The sequence below is a fragment of the Rhinopithecus roxellana genome, chromosome 5, assembly GCF_007565055.1.
Source record: "Rhinopithecus roxellana isolate Shanxi Qingling chromosome 5, ASM756505v1, whole genome shotgun sequence".
In the NCBI taxonomy this organism is placed as follows: Eukaryota; Metazoa; Chordata; class Mammalia; order Primates; family Cercopithecidae; genus Rhinopithecus; species Rhinopithecus roxellana.
The window spans coordinates 52,045,290-52,066,748 of NC_044553.1; the positions used below are offsets into that span (position 1 = coordinate 52,045,290).

A 21,459-nucleotide genomic window follows, 5' to 3' on the forward strand; every position below is an offset into this window, starting at 1 on the left:
ATATATGCACATGTATGTTCCCTGCAGCACTACTCACAATAGCAAAGGCACGGAATCTACCTAAATGCCTATCAATGGTAGACTGAATAAAGAAAAGATGGTACATATACACCACAGAATACAATGCAGCCATTAAAAAAAATGAGATCAGGTCTCTTGCAGGAACATGGATCGAGCTGTAGGCCACAGATTAGAAGACTCAACGTTGTCAGGATCTCAATTCATCCAAAGTTGTTCTATATATTGAATACCATCCTAATAAAAGTATCAACATGCTTTTCTGCATAAACTGAATCTAAAATATACAGAAACGTAAAAGAAACTAGAGCAGCCAAAACAATCTTGAAAAAATGCAGATGGAAGATGTCCTAATTTCCTAATTTTCTGATTTTCCTAATTTTAAGCCTTCTATAAAGCTATAATAATCAAGACAACGTGGTTTTAGAGTAAGGATTAAACAAACAAATCAATGGAGCACAAATGAGTATCCAGAACAGATGATACACATACGGTTGATTTTTATCTAATATATAAATCAATTCAGGGAAAGGGAAGTCTTTCAAACAAATGACGCTAACATAACTGTATAAACTATAAAAAATTATAAACATTGACCCTTATTTCATTTCACACATAAAAATTAATTCAAGATGTACAAGACAACTATAAAGCTTTGAGATTAAAATACATGAGAGAGAGAGAGAGCAAAGCAAGATGGTGGAATAGAAAGCTGCAAAAAGTGCCCCCCTCCACGCAGGAACACCAAATTTAACAACTCTCTACACACATACACAAAACTTAGATATCTAAGAACCAAAAATCAGCTGAGCACTCAAAAGTACCTGGTTTCAATTTTATATTACTGAAAGACACAATGAAAAGGGCAGGAAAGACAGTCTTGAATTGTGATCTCCACCCTTCCCCCATTGCCCAAGAGCTGTGTGGCACAGAGAATCTGTACGCTTGGGGAGAGGGAATGCAGCAACTGTGAGACTTTGCACTGAACTTTGTGCTGCCCCATCATAGCAAAAAGCAGAACCGGACTGCACCTACCTGATGTGTGCCCATAGAGGAAGCATTTGGACTGGCCCTCAACAGAAGGGAATCACCCATCCCAGCAGTCGGAAACTGAGTTCCAGCAAGCCTCATCACAAGCTGGAGTGCTCTGGGATTCTAAATAAACTTCAAAGGGAGTCTAGGCTACAAGGAATGCAGCTCCTAGGTGAGTCCTTCAGCTGAGCTGTGCTCAAAGCCAGTGGACCAGGGGAGCACACAACCTACTAAGACACCAGCCAGGGGCCAGGCGCAGTGGCTCACGCCTGTAATCCCAACACTTTGGGAGGCCGAGGCAGGTGAATCACGAGGTCAGAAGATCAAGACCATCCTGGATAACACGGTGAAACCCTGTCTCTACCAAAAAAAAAATACAAAAAATTAGCTAGGCATGGTGGCAGGCACCTGTAGTCCCAGCTACTTGGGAGGCTGAGGCTGAGGCGTGAACCCGGGTGGCGGAGCTAGCAGTGAGCTGAGATCGCGCCACTGCACTCCAGTCTGGGCAACAGAGCGAGATTCTGTCTCAAAAAAAAAAAAAAAAAAGACAGACACCAGCCAGGGCGGCCAATGGAGTACATGCACCAGCACTCCCCCAACCCCAGGCTACACAGGTTGTGGCTTCACAAGAGACCCTTTCTTCACTTCAGGACAGGAGAGGGAAGAACAAAGAGAACTTTGTCTTGCATCTTGGATACCAGCTTAGCCACAGGGCAGGGCACAGCACAGATCTGTGAGGACCCCATTCCAGGCTCCTGGATGACATTTCTAGACACACCCTGGGCCAGAAAGTAACCTGATACCTTGAAGAGAAGGACCCAGTCATGACAGGACCAACATCTGCTGAATAAAGGGCCGCTGGGCCATGAATAACCAGCAGCAATACCCACAAACTATGCCATGGGCCTCTGGGTGAGACTCTGAGATGTGCTGGCTTAAGGTAAGATACAGCACATTCCCCACTGTGGTAGCTACAATGACAGACTTCATCTACTTGATAAAAGCAAAGGGAAAAGTAAAGGAGATTTTGCCTGGCACCTTAGGTACCAGCTCAGCCACAGGGGGTGGAGCACCATGCGGGGTCCTAGGTCCCTTGGCTCTTGGATGGCATTTCTGGACCTGCTCTGGGACTGCCCTGAAGAGTGAGTCTCAGGCCTGGCAACCTTCACCATGAGCTGACTGAAGAGCCCTAGGGTCTTAAGTGAACATCAGTGGAAACCTAGAAGTATGTCCTGTGGGTCTGTAGTGCTGGTGGCCACAGATTGAGGCTCCTCTGCCTATGGAAAGTGGAGGAAAGAATGGGAAGAACTGCACCTCATGCTTTGACTGCCAACTCAGCAGCTGTATAACAGAACACCATGTAGACTTCTAAGGTTTCTCACTCCAGTCTGTGGCTCCTAGATGGCATCTCTGGACCCATCTGGGGTCTGGAGAACTCGCTGCCCTGAGGAAAAGACACAAGCCTATCTTGCTTTGCTACCTGCTGATCGTACAGCTACAGGGCCTTGGGCAAACAGTCAGTAGCCAGAGAGTGGTAGCAGGACAAGACCTAGTGCTGCGCAGGCTTCAGGTCTGACTAGCGCAGTCACAGTGGTAGAGGACACAGGGGTGCTTGTGTCACTCTATTCCCAGCTTTAGGTAGCTCAGAACAGATAGAGATTCTGCTTGTTTGGGAGAAAGTAAGGGAAGCGAAGAAGAGCCTCTGTATGGTAATCCAGAGAATTCACCCACATCTTATCCAAGACCATCAAGGCAGTACCTCTGCAGGTCTGCAAGAACCAAGCATTACTAGGTTTAGGGTGCCCCCTAAAGCAGATACAGCTTAGATTGCAACACTCAAGTCCTTTCAAATATCTGAAATAAGCCAAGCATAGAAAGATAAACATCACATGTTCTCACTTACCAGTGGTACCTAAAAATTAAAAGAATTTAACTCATGGAGACAGAGCGTAGAAAGATAGTTACCTGAGGGTGTGAAGGGTGGTGGGGGTGGAAGGAATGGGGATGGTTGATGGGTACAAACAAACCGAAAGAATGAATAAAACCTAATATTTGCTAGCACAACACGGTGACTGCAGTTACAGTAAAAAATAATTTGATGGTACATTTTAAAATAGCTAAAAGAGTATAACTGAATTGTTTGAAACGCAAAGGATAAATGCTTGAGGGGATGAATACCCCATTTACCCTGATGCAATTATTACTCAATGCCTGTTGGTATCAAAATATCTCACGTACCCTATAAATATACTAACCTACAACATACACATAAAATTTTTAAATTAAGAATTTTAAAAAATAATACAAATAATAAAAAATAAATACATTGTTATCATTACAACCTTGGGGTAGGCAGGCAAAGATTACTTAAAGAGGATACAAAAGGCACTAAGCATAAAAAAATAAGAAATTGGAATTCATTAAAATTTCAAACTTCAGCATAAAAAGACAGCATAAAAAGACAGCATAAAAAGACAAGGATAAATACTCCCAATATCTATTATCTGACAATGGACTCACAGCCAAAATACGCACAAATTTCTACAACTCAATTACTAAAAAAAAAATTAAAAAATGAGTAGAAGACTTGAACAGACATGTCACGAAAGAAAATATGAGATCTAATACACATGTGGAAAAGGGCTCAATATTATTGATCATCAGGGAAATACAAATTAAAAATCATAACAAGACACCATTTTATATTTATTAGAATGGTTAAAAGTAATGAGACTGACAACAACAAATGTTAACATAAATGTGAAGCAACTGGAAAACTTATGAACAACTGTAAAAGTATTATAGAGGTATTATTTACAATAGCCCAAAACTGGAGACCACCCAAATATTCATCAACAGAAAAAAAAAACACAGTTTATTATATTCATACAATGGAATCCTACTTAGCAATAAAGAAGACCCAACTACTGTTATATGCAACAATAAACATGAATTTCAAAAGCCTTAGGCGAAGCGAAACCATATACAAAAAAGCTACATCCTGGCCAGTTGCGGTGGCTCACTCCTGTAATCTCAGCACTTTGGGAGGCCGAGACGGGCAGATCACCTGAGGTTGGGAGTTCAAGACCAGCCTGGCCAACCTGGAGAAATCCCATCTCTACTAAAAATACAAAATCAGCCAGACGTGGTGGCACATGCCTGTAGTCCCAGCTACTCAGGAGGCTGAGGCAGAAGAATCGCTTGAACCTGGGAGGCGGAGAGTGCAGTGAGCTGAGATCGCGCTATTGCACTCCAGCCTGGGCAACAAGAGCGAAACTCTGTCTCAAAAAAAAAAAAAAAAAAAAAAAAAAAAAAAAAAGCTACATCCTGTATAATCCTATTCATTTGAAATTTAAAAACATGTAAAACTCATTATGGTGACAGAAATCACAACGATTGTCTATGGGTATGGGATGAATCAGAAGGGAGCCCAAGGAAACTCTCTTGGAGGATGGAAATGCTATTTAGTTTGATTGGGTTACGATTACATAGGTATATATATTTATCAAAAATCACTAAATTATATACTGAAAATCTATGCATCTCATTGTATGCATAATTTTAGCTCAACAAAGTATTGTCAGGGAGAAAAAGAAAAAACAAAACAACTTAACCAGACTTTTAGTTCAGGATGTCAGAATGACCACAGTATTTTTCTTCTCCCCATAAATGGGTACCAGGAGGGAAAATGAGAGGATGTTCTGGATCACTGGTATTGTTCTAGTTATCTTGTCCTGAATGATGATGATATAGGTGTTTCAACTTTGGGATAATTTATCTATTTATACTCATGATTTGTACATTCTTCTATATATATGTTATATTCAATTGTTTAAAATGAGCCAATGAATCAGGTACCCCCTAAAATCCACCGCTGTACAAAAGTTCTATCTAGCTACTGAATTTTCGCTAAGGATGTTAAATTTATCAAATAACGGTTTGGTTTCTAAATCAAAACAAAAGTGAAAACACTCCTTAGCTCTGATGATCTGCATTAGTCCCACTGTAGGCCTAAAATATCAGCTTTTTAGCTCCCAATAAAATGCACACATGAAAGTGACTTCACAAAAGACTGTAAGATAGATATACTCTAGGTAACTGCTAAGCATCCCAATAATATATGAACACATTTTCTTACCCCATCGTTACCCTGATATTCTATAGTATGTTTGCTGAAAATGTATCCACCATGCTTCTCAAAATAAACTGTAACTTTTTTTTTTTTTTTTTGAGATGGATTCTTGCTCTGCCGCCCAGGCTGGGGTGCAGTGGCGCCATCTCAGCTCACTGCAAGCTCCGCCTCCCAGGTTCCGGGTTCACGCCATTCTCCTGCCTCAGCCTCCCAAGTAGCTGGGACTACAGGCACTGGCCACCACATGGGGCTAATTTTTTTGTATTTTTAGTAGAGACAGGGTTTCACCATGTTAGCCAGGATGGTCTCAATCTTCTGACCTTGTGATTCGCCCATCTCAGCCTTCCAAAGTGCTGGGATTACAGGCGTAAGCCACTGCTCCTGGCCAATAAACGGTAACTTCTATACAATTTGTGTGTCAGAGAGCTTGTTTTTGCCAAACCTTCATTTGGACCTCTGCTAGACTACCAAATTCCCTGAATATTTTTTGAGAATAACAATATGTAAAATCTGATGCTGAAGTGTTGTGGAGGTAGCTAAATTCAAACATCAAATATATATAATGCAGGCAATTAACACAACTATTCTATATTATCTGATAGTATTTAGCATTAGAGAAAACAGGTGGGTTAATCAAGACAAATAAAGGTCAAGGTCACAAAGGAATTCGTGGGGATGGGGTGGTTTGGTGAGTTTAAGTGAAATGACTAACTACGGGATCTGAGAGTAAAAGAGGAGAAAATGAAACCAAGAGACTTAAATTACCAGGACCAAAAATCAAACAGCACATTTATCACAATTCAAGCAGCAAAAGTGATAGAAAGGCAAGATGTTATAGTGAACAAAGAAGAGTTTCAGAGTTCAAGACATATTTCATCTAAATTGTATACCTGAAAATGAATATAGGAGTATCTACCATTAGAATTGTCAACCTATTGTATGGTTCCTGACCCAAAGTAGAATCTGAATAAATAAAAGGTAACTGTTATAAGTTGATGAAATAAATGCAAATTACTTTTAACTTTTACCTAGAAGACAATTACAAACTCACATCTACTGAGAAAAAAAATAAAACTTATTCCAAGCCAACTATAAATAACATATAGCCCAATTGATATTTTTAGATTATCCAATCAAATGTTCTCTTCTTTTCTTAAGGTGAAATTAAAGTTGATTGGACAGATATTACACATGCAAATATATAACCATATATACTCAAAACAAAATTTCACTTTTTTCTGGAGCAATTTTAAATCACAAGTACCATGGTTTATATAATTTTTTTCTACATCTGACAATTTCTACACTGCCCTTATAACTCAATATTGACTACAATGAGATTAACCACAAATCTAAAGGTGGTAGATTACTTATAAAAATAGATTTGCTCTTCTTACTGCAGACACAGCCAAAGCAAGAAAACAATATTCAGTAAGACAATAGAATTTTTAGTACTCACAAACAATGGGAAAGATTAAATCATGTTAACAGTGAAGTTTGGTCTTGGCACCACATTAACTCATTAGGTGCCATATTGCACATTGTACATTCATAGCATCAGCTGATTCCTGAATGCAAATTTTAACAATTCTCCAATCAGCAAATGTATTAACCGCAGCTTTGCCAATGATAAAATGATGTTTAAGGCAATATTCTTACCTGCCTCAATAGTTTCTCAATGGCCGACATGACCATAAGGCCTCTCCAAACTACTGGTTCATTTTCTTCAACCAGAAAGCCCATAGACATACTGCAACAGTAATACAAAAATACAACTAATTTGTATAAATTAATCAATATTATTCAGAAAAGAAACATTAAAAAAAATATATGCTCACCAAGCAATACCATAATTCAAGAGAGGCTTCATTAGGTTGCCTGGAAAAAGAAAAACAAAATCCTCTCTTTTAGAAGAATAAAACACAAAACGTAAACATTCTGAATTGGGCTTTTTTTTTTTTTCATCTTTTTAGAAATATTTATTTTTTCAATTAACAGAAATTGCATGTTTATGGGGTACAATGTAATGTTATGATATATGTCTACATTGTGGTAGAATAATAAAAATAAATAATAAAACCATGCCAATTAGCATTCCACATCACCTCACTTACTTCTTTCTTTGCAGTAAAAACATTTAAAGTCTACTCTTTTAACAATGCTGAAATATACAAAAAATGATTGTTAGTCACCAAGCTGTGCAACAGATCACTGGAACTTATTCCCCCGTCTAACTGAAACTTTGCACCACTTGACCAACATCTCCCCTTTGCCCATCCATCCTTCCAGGATCAAAGAATACCAAACTGGAAATACAAATAGGCTGCTCATATTGTGCAATTTAACTTTCAACTAAATACACCTCAATTTGCAACAGTTTAAACATTATACCAAGCATACTACTAATATTCCCAATAGACACAACATTGATAAATAGTTGAGACATAATTTTATTAAGAAATAATTCAAATAAAATTTTAAATATATTTTTAGAAAACAGCCTCAATATCAGGCACAATGGCTCACACCTATAATCCCAGCACTTTGGGAGGCCGAGGTGGGTGGATCACTTGAAGTCAGGAGTTCGAGACCAGCCTAGCCAACATGGTGAAATCCTATCTCTACTAAAAATACAAAAATTAGCTGGGCATGGTGGTGCATGCCTATAGTCCCAGCTATTCAGGAGGCTAACATGAAAGAATCGCTTGGACCTGGGAGGCAGAGGTTGCAGTGAGCCCACATTGTGCCACTGCACTCCAGCTGGGTGACAGAGCAAGGCTCTGTCTCAAAAAAAAAATAAATAGCCTCAATAAAATAACTACAATTTTAAAATTTTTCTAAAAAATAGCCTCAGTAACTAATTTTGCCCACCAATTTTATTCATATACAAAGATACATAAATATAAAAATTTTACATATATGCTAATCTAATATGTACATACATATATGTGTATATTTGCATGCACACACATCTAATCAGTCCTTCCTACACTGGAGTGTTACTAGTTATTTGTTCCTTTACTTAGCTTAAAAAGTATAAAAATCCACAAAAGTAGACAAACTCAATTTTGAAATCTGAGATGAAAAATTGCATTAATCTGTAGAGAAAAGCAATCTACTGCTTATGGTGAAATAAAAAAAATTCTTTACATAGGCAACAAACAGTTACAATAAAATATAATTTGTTTTATCAAACTATGCAATCACCTTCCCACCCACTCTTGCTTTCATATACTACTTCTCTACCATAACAAACTACCACAGAAGACATCTTAATTAATATGATTTGGACAAGTATTGAGCAAAAAGTTTAGAACAAAGTCATAAAACCTAGTAGTATCCTGTTTTCAGATTTCAAGATACGTTCTTCAGGGTTTTTCCCCTCTGTAAAGAGACTGAGACTGAAAACTGTATAAAGCATATATGCATGGATTATATAAGAAATCCTCGGCCGGGCACGTTGGCTGATGCCTGTAATCCCAGCGCTTTGGGAGGCCGAGGAGAGCGGATCACGAGGTCAGGAGATTGGGACCATCCTGGCTAACATGGTGAAACCCCGTCTCTACTAAAAACACAAAAACTTAGCCAGGCGTGGTGGCAGGCACCTGTAGTCCCAGCTACTCAGGAGGCTGAGGCAGGAGAATGGCGTGAACCTGGAACCTGGAAGGCAGATATTGCAGTGAGCCAAGATCATGCCACTGCACTCCAGCCTGGGCAACAGAGCAAGACTCTGACTCAAAAAAAAAAAAAAGAAAGAAATCCTCTGCCATACTTCATTCATTGAATCCCTACTCATAGAAAAAGCCATGGTCCTTCATTAAAGGAATACGCAAAGAGTGTATGTTTATAGTTTCCTTCTTTAATTTCTGACTAAACTAACTAGCTCAATCTCCCCCATACCTAATTTGAAAGCAATATTTTTCTTCTATGTAATTTTCTCAATTCTTTCCAAAGCATCCAATTATAACCTTTCACTATCAGGGCTGGCAATATTTTCTGCCATTTTCTTCAATTACCATATGAATACAGATTAAAGAATCTGAATTATCACATGCTTTTTCACTTTTGATCTGCTAAAACGGTGAGTTACACTAAGAGATTTTTTCCTAATTTGGAACCAAACTTGCTTTCCTGGATTAAACCCAATATAATTTTAATGTAGTTATTTTATACAATGCTGAATTTGGTCTGCTAATATTTGCTTAACATGATATCAGTATGTCAAAGAGATATCTGCACTCCTATGTTTACTGCAGCACTATTCACAACAGTCAAGATATGAAATCAACCTAAATGTCCAACAATAGATGAATGGATAAAGAAAAGTTGGTATATAGACACAACAGAATACTATTCATCCACTAAAAAGAATGAAATCCAACTAACTAGGGAGGTGAAAAATCTCTACAATGAGAATTACAAAACACTGCTCAAAGAACACAGAGATGAGACAAATAAATGGAGAAGCATCCCATGCTCATGGATAGGAAGAATCAATAACATTAAAATGGCTATACTCCCCAAGGCAATTTACAGATTCAATGCTATTCCTATCAATCTACCAATGACATTCTTCGCAGAACTAGAAAAAACTATTTTAAAATTCACAGGCAACCAAAAAATAGCCCAAATAGCCAAGGCAATCCTAAGCAAGAAAACAAAGCTGGAGGAATCATGCTACCCAACTTCAAACTATACTACTGGGCTACCGTAACCAAAACAGCATGCTATTGGTACAAAAGCAGGCACATGGACCAATGGAACAGAATAAAGAGCCCAGAAATAAGGCCACACAAGTACAACCATCTGATTTTCAATAAAGCTGACAAAAACAAGCAATGGGGAAAAGATTCTCTATTCCATAAAAGGTGCTGGGATAAGTGGCTAGTCATAAGTAGAAGATTGAAGCTGGAACCCTTTCTTACACCACATATAAAAATCAACTCAAGATGGAATAAAGACTTAAATGTAAAAGCCAAAACTATAAAAATCCTGGAAGACAACCTAGGTATTACCATCCTGGACATAGGAATGGGCAAAAATTTCATGACAAAGAAAGCAAAAGCAATCACAACAAAAGCAAAAATTGAAAAGTGGGATCTAATTAAACTTAAGAGATTCTGCACAGCAAAAGGAACTATCAACAGAGTAAACAGACAACCTATAAAATGGTAGAAAACCTTTGTAAATTATACATCTGACAAAGGTCTAATATCAAGCCTCTATAAGGAAATTAAATTTACAGGAGAAAAACAAACAACCCCATTAAAAGTGGGCAAAGGACATGAACAGACATTTTTCAAAAGAAGACATACATGCAGCCAACACACATATGAAAAAATCAATATCACTGATCATGAGAGAAATGTAAATAAAGACCACAATGAGATACTAACTCACACCAGTCAGAATGGCTATTATTAAAATACCAAAAAATTACAGATGTTGGCAAGGTTACAGGGAAAAGTCAACACCTACACACTGGTGATGGAAGTGTAAATTAAATTAGCTCAACCATTCTGGAAAGCATATGGTGATTCCTCAAAGAGCTAAACACAGAATTACCATTCAACCCAGCAATTCCATTACTGGGCATATACCCAGAGAAATATAAATCATTCTACCATAAAGACACATGCACACGAATGTTCACTGCAGCACTATTCATGATACCAAAGACATTAAATCAACCTAAATACCCATCAATGACAGACTGGATAAAGAAAATGTGGTACATACATACCATGGAATATTCGGCAGTCACATACAAAAAAGAAAAAGATCATGTCTTTTGCAGGAAGATGGATGGAGCTGGAGGCCATCATCCTTAGCAAACTAATGCAGGAACAGAAACCCAAATACCATGTGTTCTCACTTACAAGTGGAAGCTAAATGATAAGAACTTACAGACACAACGAAGGAAACAACAGACAGTGGGGTCTACCTGACACAGGAAAATGGGAGGAGGAAGAGAGCAAAAAATATAACTATTGAGTACTAGGTTTAATATCTGGGAAATGAAATAATATGTACAACAAACCCCTGTGACATATTTAGCTAAGTAACAAACCTTCATATGAACCTGCAAATATAAAATAACAGTTTAAAAAAAAAAGAAAAAAAAAAGGAATGAAATTCTGTCATTTTCACAAACATGAATAAACCTGGAGGACATTAAGTGAAATAAGCCAGACACAGAAATTCAAATCCTACGTGCATTAACAATAATGTATTATATATCTCAAAATAGCTTATAATATTTTAAATGTTCCCACAACAAGGAAATAATGTTTGAAGTGATTAATCTCATTACCTTGATTTAATTATGATACAATGCAATATATACACTGACACATAAAATTGTGCACCATAAATATATACAATTATGTGTCAATTAAAAATAAAAATAAAGCCAGGCACAGTGGTACATGCCTGTAGTCTTGGCTACTCAGGAGGCTGAGGTGCGAGAGTCAGTTGAGCCCAGGTGTTTGAGTCCAGCCTGAGTAACATAGTGAGGCCCCATCTCTAAAAATAAAATAAATAAAAATCATTTTAAAATTTAATAAATAAGGAACAGGGCAAGATGGTGAAATAGGAACAGTTCTGGTCTGCAGCTCCCAGCGAGACCAATGCAGAAGGCAGGTGATTTCTGCATTTCCAACTGAGGTACCCAGTTCATCTCACTGGAACTGGTTAGACAGTGAGGGCAGCCCACTGAGGGTAGGCAGAAACAGGGTAGGGCATTGCCTCACCTGGGAAGTGCAAGGGGCTGGGGACCTCCCTCCCCTAGACAAAGGAAGCCCTGAGGGACTGTGCTATCCAGCTCAGCTACTAGGCTTTTCCCACGGTTTTTGTAACCTGTAGACCAGGAAATTCCCTCGAGTGCCTACACCACCAGAGCCCTGGGTTTCAAGCACAAAACTGGGCAGCTGCTTGGGCAGACACGGAGCTAGTTGCAGGAGTGTTTCTTCATACCCCAGTGGCACCTGGAATCCCAGTGAGACAGAACCGTTCACTCCCCTGGAAAGGGGCTGAAGCCAGGAGCCAAGTGGTCTTAGTGAGTCCCACCCCCACACAGCCCCGCAAGCTAAGATCCACTGGCTTGAAATTCTCTCTGCCAGCACGGCAGTCTGAAGTTGACCTGGGACAACAGAGCTTAGCGCAGAGAGGGGCGACAAGCAATACTGAGGCTAGAGTAGGTGGTTTTCCCCTCACCATATTAAGGAAGCCGCCAGGAAGTTCAGACTGATTCCTACTCACTGGGCAGGGGATCTCTGAAAGAAAGGCAGCAGCCCCATTCAGGTGCTTATAGATAAAACCCCCATCTCCCTGGGACAGAGCACCTGGGGAAAGCGGTGGCTGTGGGCACTGCTTCAACAGACTTAAACATTCCTGCCTCCTGGTTCTGAGGAAAGCAGGGGATCTCTTAGCACAGCATTCGAGCTCTGCTAAGGGACAGACTACCTCCCCAAGTGGGTCCCTGACACCTGTGTCTCCTGACTGGGAGATACCTCCCAGCAGGAGTTGATAGACACCTCATACAGGAGAGCTCCAGCTGGCATCTGGCAGGTGCTCCTCTGGGACAAAGCTTCCAGAGGAAGCAGCAGGCAGCAATCTTTGCTGTTCTGCAGCCTCCGCTGGTGATACCCAGACAAACAGGGTCTGGAGTGGACCTCCAGCAAACTCCAGCAGACCTGCAGAAGAGGGGCCTGTTAGAAGGAAGACTAACAAACAGAAAGCAATAACATCAACATTAACAAAAAGCACGCCCATGCAAAAAACCTATCCTAAGGTCATCAGCATCAAAGATCAAAGATAGATAAATCCACAAAGATGAAGAAAACCCAGTGCAAAAATGCAGAAAATTCCAAAACCAGAATGCCTCTACGCCTCCAAATAATCACAACTCCTCTCCAGAAAGTGCACAAAACTGAACAGAGAAAAGAGTATGACGAATTGACAGAAGTAGGCAGAAGGTGGGTAATAATAACAAATTCCTGCATACTAAAGGAGCATTTTCTAACTCAATGGAAGGAAGCTAAGAACCTTGATAAAAGGTTACAGGAAATGCTAACTAGAATAACCAGTTTAGAGAAGAAGATAAATGACCTGATGGTGCTGAAAAACAAAGCACGAGAATTTCATGAAGCATACTACACAAATATTAATACCTGCATCGATCAAATGGAAGAAAGGATATCAGAGATTGAAGATTAACTTCATGAAATAAAGCATGAAGACAAGATTACAGAAAAAAGAATGAAAAGGAAAGGACAAAGCCTTCAAGAAATATGGGATTATGTGTAAAGACTAAACCTATGACTGATTGGTGTACATGAAAGTGATGGGGAGAATGGAACCAAGTTGGAAAACACTCTTCAGGATATTATCCAGGAGAACTTCCCCAACCCAGCAAGAAAGGCAAACATTCAAATTCAGGAAATACAAACACCACTAACATAACCCTCGATAAGAGTAACCCCAAGACACAGAATCGTCAGATTCACCAAGGTTGAAATGAAGCATAAAATGTTAAGGGAAGCCAGAGAGAAAAGTCAGATTACCTACAAAAGGAAGCTCATCAGACTAATAGTAGATCTCTGCAGAAACCCTACAAGCCAGAAGAGAGTGGGGGCCAACATTGAATAGTCTTAAAGAAAAGAATTTTCAACCCAGAATTTCATATACAGCCAAACTAAGCTTCATAAGTGAAAGAGAAATAAAATCCTTTAGAGACAAGCAAATGCTGAGGGATTTTGTCACCACCAGGCCTCTGTACAAGAGCTCCTGAAGGAAGCACTAAATATGGAAAGGAAAAACCAGTACCAGCTACTGCAAAAACATACCAAAATATAAAGACCAATGACACTATAAAGAAACCACATCAACTAATATGCAAAATAACCAGCTAGCATCATGATCAAATTCACACATAACAATATTAACCTTGGCTGGGAGCAGTGGCTTAGACCTGTAATACCAGCACTTTGGGAGGCCAAGGCAGGCAGATCACAAGGTCAGGAGTTCAAGACCAGCCTGACCAATATGGAGAAACCACACCTCTACTAAGAATACAAAACCTAGCTGAGTGTGGTGGTGCACACTTGTAGTCCCAGCTTCTAAGGAGACTGAGGCAGAAGAATTATTTGAATCCGGGAGGCGGAGGTTGCAGTGAGCCAAGATTGCACTACTGCACTCCAGCCTGGGCTGGAGTTTTGTCTCGAAAAACAGAACAAAACAAATATATATATATATATATTTACCTTAAATATAAATGGGTTAAATGTCCCAATTAAAAGACACAGACTGGCAAATTGGATAAAGAGTCAAGACCCATCAGTGTGCTGTATTCAGGAGACCCATCTCTTGCAAAGACACACACAGGCTCAAAATAAATGGATGGAGGAATATTTACCAGGCAAATGGAAAGCAAAAAAAAAAAAAAAAAAAAAAAAAAGCAGGGGTACAATCCTAGTCTCTGATAAAACAGACTTTAAACCAACAAAGATCAAAAAAGACAAATAAGGGCATTACATAATGGTAAATGGATCAATACAATAAAAAGCACTATCTTAAATAAATATATACCCAATACACGATCACCCAGATTCATAAAGCTAGTTCTTAGAGACCTACAAAGAGACTTAGACTCCCACACAGTAATAGTGGGAGACGTTAATACCGCACTGTCCATATTAGACACATCAACAAGACAGAAAATTAACAAGGAGATTCAGGACTTGAACTCAGCTCTGGACCAAACAGACCTAATAGACATCTACAGAACTCTCCACCCCAACTCAACAGAATATACATTCTTCTCAGAACAACATCGCACTGATTCTAAAATTGACCGTATACTTTGAAGTAAAACACTCCTCAGCAAATGCAAAAGAACAGAAATCATAACAAACGGTCTCTGCAACCATGGTGCAATCAAATTAGAACTCAGGATTAAGAAACTCTCTGTTTTCAGATGACATGATTGTATATTAAAAAAGAAAAAACCCATCGTCTGAGTACAAAAACTCCTTAAGCTGATAAGCAACTTCAGCAAAGTCTCAGGATATAAAATTAATGTGCAAAAATCACAAGCATTCCTATACACCAATAACAAACAAACAGAGAGCCAAATCATGAGTGAACTCCCATTCACAATTGCTTCAAAAAGAATAAGATACCTAGGAATCTAACATACAAGGGATGTGAAAGACCTCTTCAAGGAGAACTACAAACCACTGCTCAAGGAAATAAGAGAGGACACAAACAAATGGAAAAATAGTCCATGTTCATGGATATGAAGACTTAATATTGTGAAAATGGCCATACTGCCCTAAGTAATTTATAGATTGAATGCTATTCCCATCAAGCTACCATTGACTTTCTTCACAAAATTAGAAAAGGGTACTTTATATTTCATATGGAACCAAAAAAGAACCCACACAGACAAGGCAATCCTAAGCAAAAAGAACAAAGCTGGAGGCATCATGCTACCTGACTTCAAACTATACTACAAGGCTACAGTAACCAACACAGCATGGTACTGGTACCAAAACAGATATATGGAACAATGGAACAGAACAGAGGCCTCAGAAATAACACCACACATCTACGACCATCTGACCCTTGACAAACCTGACACAAGCAATGGGAAAAGGATTCCCTATTTAATAAACAGTGTTGGGAAAACTGGCTAGCCGTATGCAGAAAACTGAAACTGGACCCCTTCCTTACACCTTATACAAAAATTAACTCAAGATGGACTAAAGACTTAAATATAAGTCCTAAGACCATAAAAACCCCAGAAAAAAACCTAGGCAATACCATTCAGGACATAGGCATGGGCAAAGACTTCCTGACTAAAACACCAAAAGCAATGACAACAAAAGCCAAAATTGACAAATGAGATCTAATTAAACTAAAGAGCTTCTACACAGCAAAAGAAAACTATCATCAGAGTGAACAGGCAACCTACAGAATGGGAGAAAATTTCTGCAATCTATCCATCTGACAAAGGTCTAATAAACAGAATCTACAAGGAACTTAAACAAATTTACAAGAAAAAAACAACCCCATCAAAAAGTGGGTGAAGGATATGAACAGACACTTCTCAAAAGAAGACATTAATGTAGCCAACGAACATATGAAAAAATACTCAGCATCACTGGTCATTAGAGAAATGCAAATCAAAACCACAATGAGATAGCATCTCAAGCCAGTTAAAATGGTGATCATTAAAAAGTCAAGAAACAACAGATGCTGGAGAGGATGTGGAGAAATAGGAACGTTTATACACTGTTGGTGTACCATTTGACCCAGCAATCCCATTACTGGGTATATACCCAAAGGATTATAAATCATTCTACTATAAAGACACATGGACATGTATGTTTACTGCAGCACTATCTACAATAGCAAAGACTTGGAACCAGCCCAAATGCTCATCAATGATGGACTGGATAAAGAAAATGTGGCACATATACACCACAGAATACTATGCAGCCATAAAAAAGGATGAGTTCATGTCTTTTGCAGGGACATGGATAAATCTGGAAACCATCATTCTCAGCAAACTAACACAGGAACAAAAAAAACCAAACACTGCATGTTCTCAATTATAAATGGTAGTTGAACAATGAGAACAGATGGACACAGGGAGGGAAACATCACATACCAGGGCCTGTCGGCGGGTGGGGGGCAAGGGGAGGGATAACATTTGAACACATAACCTAATGCATGCGGGGCTTAAAACCTAGATGACAGGTTGACAGATGCAGCAAACCACCATGGCACACGCATATGTATGTAACAAACCTGCACATTCTGCACGTGTATCTCAGAACTTAAAGTATAATAAAATAAAATAAATATAAATATTTAAAAATTAATAATTTTAATGTATATTTTAATTCTTGTAGTTAATAAATGATAAATTATAAATTGAAAGCTCAGAAATGTGAGCAGATTCATCACTGTATTAAATGTGTTTCTTTAAAATTTAACAGGTACTCACTTTGGCAGCACATAAACTGAAACTGGAATGATACAGAAGATTAGCATGGTCCCTGCAGAAGGATGATATGGAAAATTTAACAAAGAAAAAGCACACTGAACTAAAAATGTACAGCATATACATTAAAGAGAAAGTCATAAGCAAAGATATTAGAAAAGATAGAACTTTGTTGTAATAGAGTGAGAAGGATGCAGCATTGTGGCAACTGAAATAATTATCTCTCCTTATGTATCAGTAAATCAAATTAACATTGCCTAAAAGCATTTTGCTTTAGTTATAAAAATTACCAGAAATGGGCCAGATGCAGTGGCTCAGACCTGTAATCCCAGAACTTTGGGAGGCCGAGGCGGGTGGATCATGAGGTCAGGAGATCGAGACCATCTTGGCTAACACTGCGAAACCCCGTCTCTATTAAAAATACAAAAAATTAGCCGGGTGTGGTGGCAAGCACCTGTAGTCCCAGCTGCCTGGGAAGCTGAGGCAGGAGAGTGGTGTGAACCTGGGAGGCAGAGGCTGCAGTGAGCCAAGATTGCGCCACTGCACTCCAGCCTGGGCGACAGAACGAGACTCCATCTCAGAGGAAAAAAAAGAAAAATTACCAGAAATGAAATGTTGGCATAGTCTGAAGCCGTATTTTTTAGTTAAATAAGAAAGACTCTAAGCAACAACTCATGATTACAGGTACAAATAAGTTTCTTTGCCTTAGAATTTTATTTTTTAAAAATGTGTACAGCAACTCCTCCACATAAACTTAATAGAAAAACATACAACGTAGTAACGAGTGAAAGTTAACAAAGAAACTTTGGAATCCACTGCCCTGTGAATAACAGCTTTTTGAAGAGGCCATTATTAGCTGAACTTATGATACAGATCATTATTTCCTACCTCCTCATATTTTCATGGGAACTCATGCACTGAGAAGCATAAAAGATTCTTAATGTAAGTCAAACTATTTCAGTTGTCACAATGCTGCATCCTTCTCACTCTATTACAACGAAGTTCTATCTTTTCTAATAGGTGTGAATTTAATTAATCTTTTGTATATAACCAGTTGGTTTCCAAAAAATCTACGGACAGCTTTTATATCATAAGTTAATTGTTAAGCTAGAATAAATGCCACTGTGACCACATCAAACTAAAGAGCTAGGAAATAGGCATAAGAACAGCCGCTTTACATCTTACTACTAAAGTTGACATCTTTACATGTTCCAGGGATAACTCTGATCTAGAATCAGATCTTCTTTTTATAGGAATCCCATTGTTCGTGAATCAACTATGTAGTAGATGTTACCATGTACTTGGTATTAGTAATAAGCCTTAGAAACCTTTGTACTTTCTACTCTGTTCCCTGGCTCCAAAAATAGTTTTAAATGTAGCTGAACACCATGGTTCAGGAATATATGTCTAAAACAACATTATAACTTGAAATCATTTAACTAGAAGCATTAAATCCATTTTTTAAAATGGTGACAGAGAGTATAATCAAGAATATACAACTTCATGTTATAAATTTTAAATAATATTCAAACACAGGGCAAAGTAAAAGAAAAATATTTATTTTTAAAGTTTTATAAAAAATAAGCCTTTATTCGTATCTTAAAGAAAAGACATGCAAAGGTACAAGAATGTTCAGAAAGGAAAGGGCATCCAGTACAAATTTTACAATTTTACTTCTCACCAGCTACTTCTCTAGTCCTTCCTTTCTGAAACCAAGGTCCTTTCTAATGAGAAATCAGATGCAAGAAAAGGAGTCAGATGCATAATTGTTCTCACAGAAGAACTTTATGTGTCTGTGTGAGACAAAGTGATTCCACCAAAAAATACTAGACAGAAGAGGTTTACAATGCTCTACCTATTTACCTAGAAGAAAAGAAGGATTTAAAGAGAGAAGGTAAGTAAAGACTAGAAAGTGGAATGGGTCAAAACTCAAAACTGGAACCATCAACCTGGATAGCCAAAAGGCAATAAAATAATGCTGCATCTAAAAGTGGAAATGAAGGAGAATGTAGAACATTTGAGAAAGGAGCAGAAAATAAGACTATGAAGAAAATCATGTTTTTGTAATGTTATGGCTTCTGTTACTCTTAATATTAAAATTCCATTTATCTTCAGCATACTTTCCCCTTTTGTACCATCTTGGAACCCTACTATCCCCATCTCAGGCATCCTACCATCTAAAAGCTGAAAGCCACCAGGCATATCTTTCTTTTAATCCAATCTATTTTTCAGTTTTAAAAAAATGTCCCTCTTTTCCAATTCATCCTTTCCACAATCAAAAGTCTCATTTTCTCATGTGGATAGACTTCATTAGGAAAATAATCTGGCTCAAGTAGATCACACGGAGAACTTCAGTTTTTCAGAGGATCTAAGTATTTTTTAAATAGAAACTGTTAGCTCACTAGAATATAGATGGGAAAGAATGCATAAGGGATATTTTGGAGCAGGGGTGATACATCAGATTCTTTTCTATTTTGGGGCTAATTCACTGAGTACAGATATAAACTTGGTATCTCACTTCTAAAACTTGCCATCTTATATTAGAAAGCTTAACAGGATGAAGTAAAAGGAAGGCTAGAAACAAGTAAGACATACTAGGACTTAAAGCTAAGATAATAAACACAGTTTACATACTGTTACTCCAACAACCCATACACAACCATTTCCTGCCTCCAGCCTATTTTATATGTGCCTTGTCACTAGTAATTGATCACAGCATTCTTCCCTACTAAAACCAGGTATATTCTGAGAATCTTTTCAACATTATGTTCCAGGTAGTCAGTTGGTATTTAAGATGAAAACTATACGTCATCTCCAAGTTGTCAGGCATCTGGGAGAGAAAAATTTTAAAGATGACAGAAAGAACCACTTATATTAAGTCCAGAAAAAAAAAAAAAAAAAAAAACAATAGTACCAGTTACATTACATAGTCACAAAGCACTACATTTATTTTAGATACTTTAGACATTTTATTTCATTGAATCCTTACAACAGCCTTATGCGGCAAGTAATATCTCCATTTTACAGTTGGGGAAAGTCAAGGTTATCCTCAGCCTTCTCTCTGCTTATCTAATCCCTTTCTTCCATGGCAGCCTCCAAAACAGCTCTCCATAACTACTCCCTCTTCTAAGCTCCTATAGCATCTGACACTTAATAAATGTTATCCTCTATGATTATTTATCTTTTTATGCCTTTATCCTGCCTCACCATCTAAATACTATATTCCCCTTCATTAGTATAGCAAGCGCTCATAAACATGCTCATATAATGTCCAACACAATTCTGTAAATAGCTAAAGAGTCCACAGTAAATAGCTATTAAAGGAGGCATGGTGGCTCACGCCTGTAATCCCAGCACTTTGGGAGGCCAAGGCAGGTAGATCACTTGAGGTCAGCAGTTTAAGATCAGCCTCGTCAACATGGCGAAACCCCGTCCCTACTAAAAATACCAAGATTAGCTGGGCATGGTAGCACTTGCCTGCAGTCCCAGCTACTCAGGAATCTGAGGCTAGAGAATCACTTGAACCCAGAAGGTGGAGGTTGCAGTGAGCTGAGATCGTGCCACAGAACTCCAGCCTGGGTGACAGAGCAAGACTTCCTCTCAAAAAAAAAAAAAAAAAAAAAGCTATTAAAGAAAACTTCCATAACCTATATTTGATCATCAGGCATTTTTAGTGCAGTGAACTATTATTTATTATCATAAATTAGTCATTATCTGAGACCTTGGACAAACTGTCTTCATATGGCAAATGAAGACTATATATGACATACTTCATATGGAATAGCTGAAGATCAGAAAATTAAACTAACCTGCCCAAAGTTAAAAAGCTAGCAACAGAAACATTAAGTATTTCAGGTAAGGCCTGTTTCTTCATAAGTGCCATATACTTTTCACACACATATCCAAGAAGCGGGAGGTTTACAGTTATTCCAACATATATGACATCAATAGATAACACACACTTGAAAGGTTGGCTAATATGAAAACAGTTTCTTTCTATTGCTTGATGATGCCCAATTTCCCTGAAATGATTTAACAGGGCTCTGATATATCAAGTTACTCTGTAATTAATATGAATCATCTTTTAAACAGTAATTGAATTTTTTGTTTGTTCTGACATATCTTTTAGGTAGATTTCTGTTATTCTCAATCTTTCTGTTTATAGGGGACATTTCCAACTTTATCAAATTCATATGATGTATAAGACTCTTTTTCTTCTATTAGTTCTGACTTCTAAAGTTCTCAAGTTTTTGGAGTAGCAAATTCT

The 21,459-nt window shown here is 38.2% G+C and overlaps 1 protein-coding gene and 1 non-coding gene across 5 annotated transcripts in view; one reads left to right on the forward strand and one right to left on the reverse strand.

Annotated features, from left to right (window-relative positions):
* Nucleotides 1-21,459, reverse strand: part of NUBPL (nucleotide binding protein like) — a 282,071-nt gene that overhangs the window by 163,146 nt on the left and 97,466 nt on the right. For 3 of the 4 annotated variants that reach the window (XM_030931530.1, XM_010374646.2, XM_030931531.1), the window contains exons 5-6: nt 7,021-7,060; nt 6,842-6,932 (exon numbers count right to left, since the gene is read on the reverse strand). In XM_030931530.1, coding sequence (XP_030787390.1) covers nt 6,842-6,932; nt 7,021-7,060 — 131 coding nt within the window. Of the gene's footprint in view, nt 1-6,841; nt 6,933-7,020; nt 7,061-17,195; nt 17,215-21,459 lie in introns of those variants that run through there. The other variant, XM_030931532.1, reaches the window with a different exon arrangement.
* On the forward strand, nt 17,188-17,293 carry LOC115897817. Its single transcript, XR_004057604.1, has one exon. It is a non-coding gene; the product is annotated as a U6 spliceosomal RNA (small nuclear RNA).